The sequence below is a fragment of the Octopus sinensis genome, linkage group LG25 (assembly GCF_006345805.1).
Source record: "Octopus sinensis linkage group LG25, ASM634580v1, whole genome shotgun sequence".
NCBI lineage: Eukaryota > Metazoa > Mollusca > Cephalopoda > Octopoda > Octopodidae > Octopus > Octopus sinensis.
The window spans coordinates 8,344,297-8,355,865 of NC_043021.1; the positions used below are offsets into that span (position 1 = coordinate 8,344,297).

Below are 11,569 nucleotides of genomic sequence, written 5' to 3' on the forward strand. Positions count from 1 at the left end.
TTAAATTATTTTTTGTTGTTAAAAGTATTCTTTTCGAATGTCTACAAACACAGCCAGGCTGAAATAATTAATGCATTCTTCCAGGAGTGAATGAAAAATTCTCAAATTTGAGGAGATGGGCCCCTTAGATACTAACAGCCCCCCCCCCCATCGGGCAAGCTGGGAATCTGGCCATTCCGCTATTGTATGTATATATATATATATATATATATATATATATATATATATATATATATATATAATATATATGTAGGGGAAAATACACACATCTATTTGCATATATAAATAGATGTATATATATAAATATATGTATATATATGTGTATATATATATATATATATATATATACACACACACACACATATATATATACATCTATTTATATATAAATAGATGTGTGTATTTTTCCCTTGTTAACAATTAACAGGGAAAAATAGATAAATAGTTACCAGGGTAGCAAAAAAAAATCACTCCTTGTTTTTTTTATGGTGGAAACATGTATCGAAAGTAAAAGAATTTGAATAACACCTGCGTTTAACTCCATTTATATGTATGTGCCCCAGCATGGCCGCGGCCTTCGAGCTGAAAAATTTTAAAGGATATATATATATATAATATTCATAAATATAAATACACACACACATATATAGGTGGAGGTAAAGAATACGTACCCCACCCGTTTTCGGCGTAACAAAAACCCTAGCCCTAAACCTTAACCCTAAAAACCTAACCCTTACCACTGGGTGCCCGTGTCCTTTACCTTCGCCCACATATACATACATACTCATATTTATAAATGTACACACTTGTTTATACAAACACGCATGCAATCTTAAGCTTTTAATATCTTGAAAGCTTTAACCATTATAGAAACAGCGATCTATTTCAAAAATGTTCTGAATATTCTTCCTGGATGTTATGTAAAATTTTTTGAAGAGCGTGGAATTTAAGTTTCTGTGATGTATATATTTATAAATATATATCTATATATATATATATAAAGGGAGAAAGGGGGGGTGAAGAGTGAGAGAATTACTTCACTATATATCACTATATATATATATACTATATATATATATATATATACTATATATATATATATATGTGTGTGTGTGTGTGTGTGTAAAATTTTTGAAGAGCGTTGAGTTTAAGTTTCTGTGATGTATATATTTATAAATATTTATATATCTCTCTCTCTCTATATATATATAAAGGGAGAAAGAGAGGGTGAAGAGTGAGAGAGAATTACTTCACTATATATATATATTTATTTCTTATACATACATATTTTGTATGTGTGTGTGTGTGTTGTGTACAGAGAAAATCTGGAAGAGAGAGGAGAAAATTGGATAACGACACGGTTTTGGAGTCAGCCACTGGGCACGTGGACTGTGTTGTGTTTATGAGTAAGAAACAATACATCTGATTGTATATACACACACACATATATATATATACACAGCCTTCTCTTCCTATCAGGCAATAACAGCATGTTTATACCATGTGGCTTGGCTGATGAAGCCAGCTCATTGCTACGACGGCGGTACGAGCCGTGTGTTCACGGTATCGGCAGTGACTGTTCACTCGCTGATCACGCACTTGTCTAACGTCCTTGACAGTCAATACAGCTGCCATGACCGACCAAAATTGTAGCTTAGCACGAGGTAGACGCCTCTTTCCAGCCGAACAGCCAATCAGATTGCAGTAAAATTTTTTCGGGGTAAACAAGCACATTGAATCAACGCGGTTTCTCCTAAGAAGCTGCTTCAGTGCGTCATAACATCCCGAGCTGGAAGCATCGTCTTCTTAATCGATCTGCTATTATAAAACCCAATACTTTTTCAATTCTTTCTGCATATATAATAAATATATGTAGAACTGACAACTTATATACAACAGTTCCTATATATTGCATTACCAACGACCATTTGATTTAATATTTTTAAAAACCTGAGAAAGAAATCCCTTTATTATTTTGTCTTTGTGAGGACAATTTAGGGATTGATTCTTCTGTTATATTTTTGTGGAAGGCAGACAGAGACATCGTTAATTATCCTTTGACTTTTTTGTTTACCGTGTTTTTACCAAAACAGTTCCTCGCCATGCCACAGCTTGAAGTTCTTTCCAACAACGAAATGAATCTAAACAGGAATTTAGGCTTGCTCCAAGCTTCCGTATCTTCAATTCTGCAACAACCTGAGGTACCCAAAGGTGGTGCACTTGTTAAGGTAAATAAATGTCTTTCATTTAGTTTCCTTCGTTTAAATGTAGTTTGAAATAATTTAGTAAAAAGAAGAAAAAAATATCAATCAATTAATAAATAAATTTAAATGTAATAAAAAGATATATTTTGTAATTAATAAGTAAAATCGTTCTGTAATTTGAACTTGGAGTTCTTTGGATCAAATTTCGAATGTGATAATCTATGTTACTTTTCAAGTTCTTTTAATTAGGAAAATGTGAATATTTGAAAGAAATGCAAGATCGGTGTTATGAACTTCGGTTTGCTTTCATATATGAAACATCAGATAATATAATATTCTTAAGTCTGTTTGGAGAAAAACAAGTGGATATTTATACAAATTCTCTGAACCCCTTAACATATTAATTCATATATGAAAAACCTACTTAAGAGTCATAGCACAGTTCTTGCATAATAGATAGATAGACACGTTGTTTCATGAGGTAACACTAATTAAACTTATTTTAATTAATGATGAAATAATCATTTCGTAACTGAAGTTTTATTATTTATTATTGCTGCAGGTGTGTTTCGCTGGTGCCTGCTATTCTGAGGGACATGTACGTAGGAAGGGCTACCGACCTCGTTTTCCTGGTTACGAAATATCTGGCATCATTTATGAGGTTTGCAATTCTCTCCCAAACCGAAACCTTAACCCTGGAGATCGGATCATCCTTTACCCCGACGAAGAAATCGCTGATTCCGGGTAAGTTCTGTCATTCATTCTATTAAAAACTATTTGATACATTATCACTACAGAAATTCGTTTTAATATTTTGTGGTATTTTATGGATGTATAATTTGTTAGGTGAATATAGGATTAAATACTCAATATGTAGTGTATTGTTTTCGATATGTTTTGGACGAGTTTCGCTATATTTAGTGTGTGAATGTTACGGCCGATTTCTATTGAGAAACACGCACGTCAATAATATTTTCTAAAGAAACAAAGAAAGATGCTTCAAATATGTGAATCTAATAGTGTGCCCAGATTTTTAGAATAAGCGGTCTCTCAAAATTCTCTTACTTTTTACGAAAAGATAGTTTACTATTAAAAAAAAAATTGAAGGAAAAATTAGGGTGATTTTTTTCGTGTAAATAATCCAGAAAATAAAACCACTGAAGTTCGTTTTTTTTTAAAAAATAAAGCCTATCCTTTTTCCGTTCCTATGAGATTGTGTGGGACTTCGAAAGACAGCTATACAAAAACTCCATCCACTTTAATGCTCCCAAGTATAAAATATATATTTAGCAAATGCTGTATTATGGGATCCAAATGTAATAAATAACTCCACACTATTCTTGTATATAAATAAAATAGATTTTTTTATTTGCTCTGTGCGTGTTGCTGCAGCAGAGATACCTTCAATTTATCGTATGCAATTACATATTTGATACTATATAAATAATGATATTAAATTATATATTTAAAGTATTATTCCTTATATTGAATGCTGTTTTTCTGGGTTGTATTTGTGTCATAGAAACGTTATGTTGAAACCAAAACACTGAAGTAAACTTTAAAACTTCATAAAATAATTTATGTCGAGTCGAACGAATAATGAATAGGAAACATTTAACTTTGAATTAAACACAGCTTGATGTGTTTTTTCGTTTTTCTGCCTCATTTAATACGAAACCAATTAAAATTTGATAAAGGCTATATTAAGACATGCTCAGTTAAACTTCGTGTGAGTTAGATATTAAAAAATGAATAATAGCTGGAGCTAATCTTTTTAATGCTTATATTATTATAAATTTTATTGGCAGCAGTTCCTCTTAATGTTTTTAATGCACAGCAACAATAGAAAAAGGCACAGCTATACACGTTCGCTTGGGCGATCTTTCGTTTCTAGTAGACCTTTCCGTCGATTTCCGGAAAAAAAAATTTTTTTTTTTTACATATGGGCTTGCGAGAACTTTTGAAGTAATATACATACATATACACTACCCCGAGTAAAAAATTTCAATTATTGGCAGCAGTTCCTCTTAAGATTTTTAACGCACAGCAACAATAGAAAAAGGCACAGCTATACACGTTCGCTTGATTTGTTAATTGAAAAAAAAAACAACCTATCAAATTTCTCTCAAACCTCTATTAGTCTTACGTAAGGGTACATTAGGTAGTGTTGTGGTCCGACGTACTCTAACGAAATAAGTAAAAAAAAAACAACAGAAGAAAGACAAGGTAGTGATAGGCAAGCCTGCTGGGTCGGTGCTGAGATTGGGTTTTCGTTTTCAACAACACAAAGTTAGTTGCCTTGTAATAGTTTCTTGTAATAGTTTCTTGTTTGGGGTTACTTGGCAGCTTGTTGTTTTGCTATGAAAAGTATGTCAAGAAAGCTGATTGGTTAATTTCTCCAACTTACCCCCCCTATCCTCCATTAAACTAGGATAATTTATGCAATTTATCAATGAATTCGGTGTAAACAATGTAGTCGTGTTTACTACGGCTTTAATTTGTAATGATGTCAGAACAGAAAGTAAAAAAACCAGTTTCATATCGTAATTTTTTCTTTTCTTTTAATTTAATTCTCTCAATTGTCTGGAAAGAACGATAACATTATTATTATAATATACTGATGGCCTTGGGCCAAAATTAGAATTTTGATTTACTGTTGATCTTATTTGTTATCACCTCCACTCCTGTGTTTTTTAAAAAAAATCTATCTGAACCCGAATGTCTTTAGTATTTCGTCCTTGTACTTACTCTTTGCAACTTTAGAAAATTATCGAGGTCAACTTCGCCTTTCATCCTTGGGGCTGATGGTATTCACTACACACACACACACACACACACACAAGTACCAGCCTTATGCCTGAATAGGAAACCAGTTGATTACTGAGATCGATGTCATGGACTTAACCCCTCAAAATCCCTGGCCTTGTACGAGAATTAGAAAGAATTATACCTGTAAAAAGAATATATAGAAAGGCTCTTGCTCTGTTGATGATGACGCCTTTTGAGGGTTTTTTCCACGACTGCCCTTAAAACGTCCCTCTCCCCATTGAGAGTTCTGTCTTATTTTATTTATACGCTTTAGAACCCTTTGTATCGTCCTGTTTTTTTCATTTTATGTTGCTTTTATTTTAGCCCTTGTGGCCAATAAAGGAATAAATTATTATTATTATTCCAATAATTCTATTTTTGACAGTTACACCGAATTCTTACCAATAAGTGATGTGTCTAAGATATACCAGATACCTTCCAACATGTCCTTAGCAGTCGCTGCCATGATACCCGGAGGTGGTCTTACTGGCTTCAGCGCCGTCCTCAAGGCTAAACCACATATCGAAAAACTTGCTGAAGTCAAACGTAAGTTTTTATCACAATCTGACATATTTTCAACTTTAATCAATTCACCAGTGTTTTGCTGGGAGGTGGGGAGAGCGGTGGATTAATTCTTATATAAGATATAAAGCGAATGAGTCATAGGGATATGTAAATGATATACGGGGAAATTTTATCACCAGAGGTCGAAGCTATTTTGAGAAGGTAGCTCAACCAGCTAGATGTAGCAGCCAGATCACTTTTGAAAATGGAAAAACATTTCGAAAAAATATAATTTCGATCGGGATAGCGGTCGTAATTTGCGAGTCTAATTGATGAACATTTACCTGGTGTTAACCGTTTTTGATCATATATCTGCTATATAAAAGTTGACCTTGGGCTAAAATACTTTTTTGTTTTGTTCGTATTTTGCTGTTGTCTTTCTAATTTTTTTTATTTATGAAGTTTTACTCACCTGACGTTTGTTTTATTTTGTACAGCTATTGTAAACGTGTTAGTGGTCGGAGCAGGTGGTCTGGGACTCTGGACTCTCAGAATGGCCGAATATTTACTTGGAGAACACAACACCAATGTCCGAGTGTTCGTGGCCGACAGCAATGTAAGTAGACTGTAATTAGATATACCTTTAGGATGCTTTATAATAATTTTAAATCGTTGTAATGCTAGCTTCAGTTAAGCTTGTATTGTAGCATTGTTATACAACCCGGCGCCCTTCCTGCCTCTATTCCATACCTGTTTTCAAGTAAGGGTTCTTAATTCCTCAATCGGGATTGACCCTGTTGAGGGTCAAATAAGGTACCTTATTTCAGGACATTATACAGTGTGATTTGACCTATCAACTGCAATGTTTGAAAGGAAATTGCATACAGTTTCTTGTGTATTGATCACCTTAGTAATGTGATTCATAAAGAACTGTTTGTCATATATATATTTAATTTATGGATTGCTGACTCGTAATAATCCTCTTCCTCAAATGTCCTTGTAGATCTGTGCTCTTGACATAGACGATTCACAGCTTGACTAATATATGCCATGGTAGAAATCTAGTTTGACCCCTCCTCCCACTCAAAGTTAATCGAAATAAATACCTGTAATATTCTAGGTGTTTTTGCCTCAAATAATTATCCCTATCCGCCACCTCAAAAAATATAGGAAATTATCTTTGTGTCTTTGAAATAAAATTTCTTACAAGTTTTTTGTCACCATTTCAGATTGACCGCTTGTTGACTGCTCAGGACCATGGCTGTTACGATATCATCCACTGGAATGAAGAAGGTACGTTACTATATCAGTTTCTATTTTAAGGGGATTTGCCTTTGACCTTCCAACATTTGCATACAGTCCAGATAGCAAAGTTATTAACTATGTTAGTCATTGAGACATTGAGTCCAACTTTTTGTTGGATTGGGTGTTCCTTGTTAAAGTACAACATACAGTTGGTTCAGATGTAGAATGATCTGACCCGGTGAAGCAGTTGCTAATTAGTACTATAATTAATAGTAACTTTTTACTGACAGGTTTTCTGAACCATTTGACTTGCAGACCTTGACAATTTTACATTTTGCTCCTGTCTGCCATTGCACTTTGTATTTGTGTAGATTCTGAAAGAATATTTGCAAAATTAATTTAATGTTCATTAGATCTGGGGGAAAAAAATACAAGAAATTCCAATAGGGAGTCGGGGACATTTAACCCTTTCGTTACCAACCCAGCTGAAACTGGCCCTGGCTACAAATGTCTTGTTTTCATAAGTTCTGAATTAAAATCTTCCACCAAACCTTGGTCACAATTTATGTTCCTAACTCTAGCTTAATGATAACTAAGTTATTTTACTAAATTCTTTGTTATATTTAAAGTAATTGAAAGAAACACAGCATCTCAAAATAAATACAGTAACGAAAGAGTTTTTAAAAAAACGGTTGTTGCTTATTTCTTGTTGCAAATAATTCTTGTCTTCAAATGACATTTTCATCTTATAATTTTTTAAATTTTTTGCAGACCATGAAGAATACATTTGTGAACGAACAATTGAGGCTTGCCATGGTGGACTTGATGTTGTTATCGATTTTGTTAGTTCACGTCGTACAATGAACAGATCTCTGCAAGTTCTCAATAGAGTAAGTATATCCATTCTAAACTCTATCTGTTGTCCATCTTTTTTTCCCCCTGGATATTTGTCAAACTTAACCTTAGGTTCACCAAGGTTTTGTGAGGGAAATTTGGTACACTGAATCTATAAGGACCTCTGATGGAGGGACCATTCGTTTTCATATACTGTAGACTTTATTTGTTTCCCGATTTAACGCCATAATTTGGCCTTTAGGTGCCCTTTAAAAGAGTTCTCTACTTTGCTGACATTCAGGTTAAATCTCCAGTTTAAGGTTATTTTCTTTATAACCATTCTTGGGTTCTCTGGGAGTGTTTATAGGGGCTTCCCTGGAATGTTCAATTTCTCAATGAGCCTTACTTAGTTTTATTTTCATTCCTTTTCATTTCATTTAGTAAAATTAGCTAATGCCCTTCTAGAAGGGCTTGATCTTGAACGAAAAAGGTTGATAGATTAATCTCACAGCCCTTGCCCTTTTTATGACTTGTTTCTGAAATTGTCTGCAATACGTGACTGTAGCTTTAGCATTTAACTTCACAAATATGTCTCCCCACCTGCCTGGCTAAGGTAGAAGCATGAATATTACAAGCTTTTTTTTCTTTTATTATTATTATTATCAAAGGTGGTTGAGCTGGTAGAATCATTAGCATGCCAGGCAAAATACTTGGTAGTATTTCATCTCTTGCTACATTCCAAGTTGAAATTCCACTGAAGTTGATTTTGCCTTCCTTCCTCTCAGGGTTAATGTAATCGACTAGTCTCCTCCCCACAAATTTCAGGCTTTGTGCCTATAGTAGAAAGGATTATTATTATTATTATTAAAAGGCAGTGAGCTGGCAGAATTGTTAACATGCCACACAGAAAGGTTAGCTGTATTTTGTCTGTCCTTATGTTCCGAGGTCGACTTTGCCTTTCATTTTTTCGGGGGTCGATAAATTAGGTACCAGTTTCGCACTGGGGTCGATATAATCATTCATCTCCTCCCCAAAAATTGTTGCCCTTGTGGCAAAATTTGAAACCCTTATTTATTATTTTCTATTGTAAAATAGATATATTTGTGTTAGGTTTGTGGAACCATATGAGCATTTGACATTGATCTTTTTTTTTTTTTTATCTTTGTGTATCAACAGGAAGGTCTCATAATCGTAGGTGGAAGCTCAGTCACAGAAATGAGTATCAACTTAAATGTATTATCAGCTAAACAGCAGAGTATTACCAGTATACCTAAAGGATCTCCAGAAGAATTGGCAGAATTAGTACAGTGCGTGGCATCTGGACGGGTAAGTTCTCTGCTCCTATCTACCTCTCTCTCTTGCTCTCATTGTTCATTCATCAAAACCTCTAACACTTGCTGAATCCTTCCTTTCAGCAACATAATTAAAACCATTAAGTCTGAACTTTAATTGACTCAAGGTTGCTGCTCTGTTCCCTCATCCACCAGCTACAAGTTCAATGGTGTTCTGTATATTTTACAGAAGCAACCTGTAATTTAGACCTGTGGAACTATTTTCCCATTTAGCTTAGATTAGATGAATGTTATTGAGGCATTATTACCTTGCTACGATATGGGCGAGGATTGGTGACAGAAAAAAACATCTGGGCACTTAAAGTCTGCCTCAACAGATTGGATCACACAGACCTGGAAAAGTGGACATTTGGTGATTTAGTGTGTGTGTGTGCATAAATAGTCAATTTGTGTCTGGTCATCACAATCCAGATCAGTTCTTATTTCGTTACTGCCCGTTTAGATGGACTGGTGACTGCATGTCCTTTTTACAATATATATATATATAAAAGCACCAACTACACTCTTGGAGTGGTTGGCGTTAGGAAGGCATCCAGCTGTAGAAACTGTCAGATCAAGATTGGAGCCTGGTGCAGCCAGCCTTCAGTCAAAATCATCGTCCAACCCATGCTAGCATGGAAAGCGGACGTTAAACGATGATGATGATGAGATATATATATATGTATATATAATGGCATCCGTCCATACAAACCATGCCAGAACAGCTAATGGAGCCTGGTACAGCCCTCGGCCTTACCATCTCTGGTCAAACTGTCCAACCTACACTGGCATGGAAAGCAGAAATTAAATGATGATATATATATAAACACCCACTTAGATTAATTTCAGTAAACATTGGTGTATATGTAGTAGACACATGCATAAATAAATATATACACTCACTTCCCTGCATTTTATTAATGAAATATTTCTTTTCTATTTATTTTGACAGGTCAGTCCACCAACATATGCTGTATTCCCTGTTGAAAATGCAAATCAAGTGTTTGAAGATTTAACGCTGGCCAGAATCACAGGACGAGCAGTCTTGCGGCTAGGGAACACAAATGTTGACAATTAAGGAAGCATCCTTACCCCTCCCCTAATAAGACAGACTTTCTTAACATCTGAGAAGAATCTGTTTTTACCTTTTCACTTCAAAAAGGCTGTGATCTATCAAACATTGAACTTGTTCTTCTTGCACACAAGTATCGTAAAAAATATATTCCTGCTGATATTTGGTTTGTGCAGAACAATTATCTAAACGACAGCAACAAATGGCCATTGCTGCACAGTTGGCTCCTACAATCATTGGTGATAATTCTAGGACAAGGTTGTCTCTCCACTATTCTTTTTCTTCAAATTTTTGTTCTCAAAGTTACCTTTGACTTTTTGACACACATTGCCAGCAGTGTGGATGTATTTGTGGTGGTGGGCGGGGGGAATTCCCTCCCACCGACAAATTTCCATATCAGATCAGATTTTTTTTTTTTTTCTGCTGGAAGAAAGTTTTTGTTTATTGTGTGGAGGGCATGTGAGAGCAATCTGTTGTTGTTGTAGTAGTAGTATCATATTGATGCTATATGGAACAAATATATATATATATACTGAAGCTGTCCGAAAAGCACACACATTTATATATATTGTGATATATTAATGATTAGCAGCCAATTCCCAAATCTCTTGTCAGTTTAGTCAACAGAAATTAAATGTTCTCTTGACCCAAATTCTTCATTGTCACACATACAAATACGTCAAAGAAAAGGCTTCTTTGATATAAAATATATATATATACACATGTATTTATATATAATGGGTCTATGATAGTGAAAGCTTGACTAAACGTTTTGCAGCTTCAAAGCCTCATTGCATTTGGAGATTTTTTTTTTTTTATAACATTCGTGATGTGCGGAAACTTTGCTGATAGTTTGACCATGAGTAGTTTGGCTATGGTATTTTGACCACAGGAAATAGCTAGTGCACTTCAACTTCTTTGCATTCCTAGAATCTCGGACTCTCTGTCGTCTTCGGTAGTCCTAAGTGGAACTTAGCTTGACCTTGTCAAACCGACAACACTCTTCACTTCCAACCATTCACCTTGTTCACAAAGGGTCTTGTGACGATGGATGGACTTTTTTTTTTTTTTTTTTTTTTTTATTTTATACTGATTACATCTATTTGATGTCTGTTACACCCAGGTAATTAGCAATGCTATCATATTTCCTGTTGCGAAAATCAGTGATTGTATGAGCTCAGTATTTATCGAATTTGTACAAAAAAAAAAAACTGGGAAGTTGAACCAAGAGAAAAAAAAGCTTACCGAACATGACTTAGAGTTGTTAGTTTAATGTGAAAGTATCCCAACATTTCTCTCTATAGTGTTGATTTAGTAAACCGTGAATTTGAACGTGGTCTCCCTGAGCCCCTAATCCTTGCTCCTTCTCCACCTTGATTTATGTTGAGATACTGTAGATTGAATGGTCTTCTAGACACAGGACTGGCCAGCTGGTCTATAACACTGATATTATGTCTGCTGACAGCAGGGCTTTCAACAAATTGTAGACTTATAAAGTGTACAAATTTCACTTTTCATTTATATATATTAAAAAATGTATAAAACCAGAATAAATTATTTTGTATAATATA

General features: G+C 34.6%; 1 protein-coding gene across 2 annotated transcripts in view; it reads left to right on the top strand.

Moving 5' to 3' along the window:
- LOC115224228 (alcohol dehydrogenase) overlaps window positions 1-11,569 on the top strand; it is a 31,698-nt gene extending 20,129 nt beyond the window's left edge. Inside the window, exons 2-9 of one of the 2 annotated variants that reach the window (XM_029795012.2) lie at window positions 2,094-2,228; window positions 2,767-2,948; window positions 5,398-5,558; window positions 6,014-6,132; window positions 6,746-6,809; window positions 7,533-7,651; window positions 8,772-8,921; window positions 9,879-11,569. In XM_029795012.2, coding sequence (XP_029650872.1) covers window positions 2,103-2,228; window positions 2,767-2,948; window positions 5,398-5,558; window positions 6,014-6,132; window positions 6,746-6,809; window positions 7,533-7,651; window positions 8,772-8,921; window positions 9,879-10,004 — 1,047 coding nt within the window. In that variant the 5' untranslated portion in view covers window positions 2,094-2,102 and the 3' untranslated portion in view covers window positions 10,005-11,569. Of the gene's footprint in view, window positions 1-1,638; window positions 2,229-2,766; window positions 2,949-5,397; window positions 5,559-6,013; window positions 6,133-6,745; window positions 6,810-7,532; window positions 7,652-8,771; window positions 8,922-9,878 lie in introns of those variants that run through there. The other variant, XM_029795011.2, reaches the window with a different exon arrangement.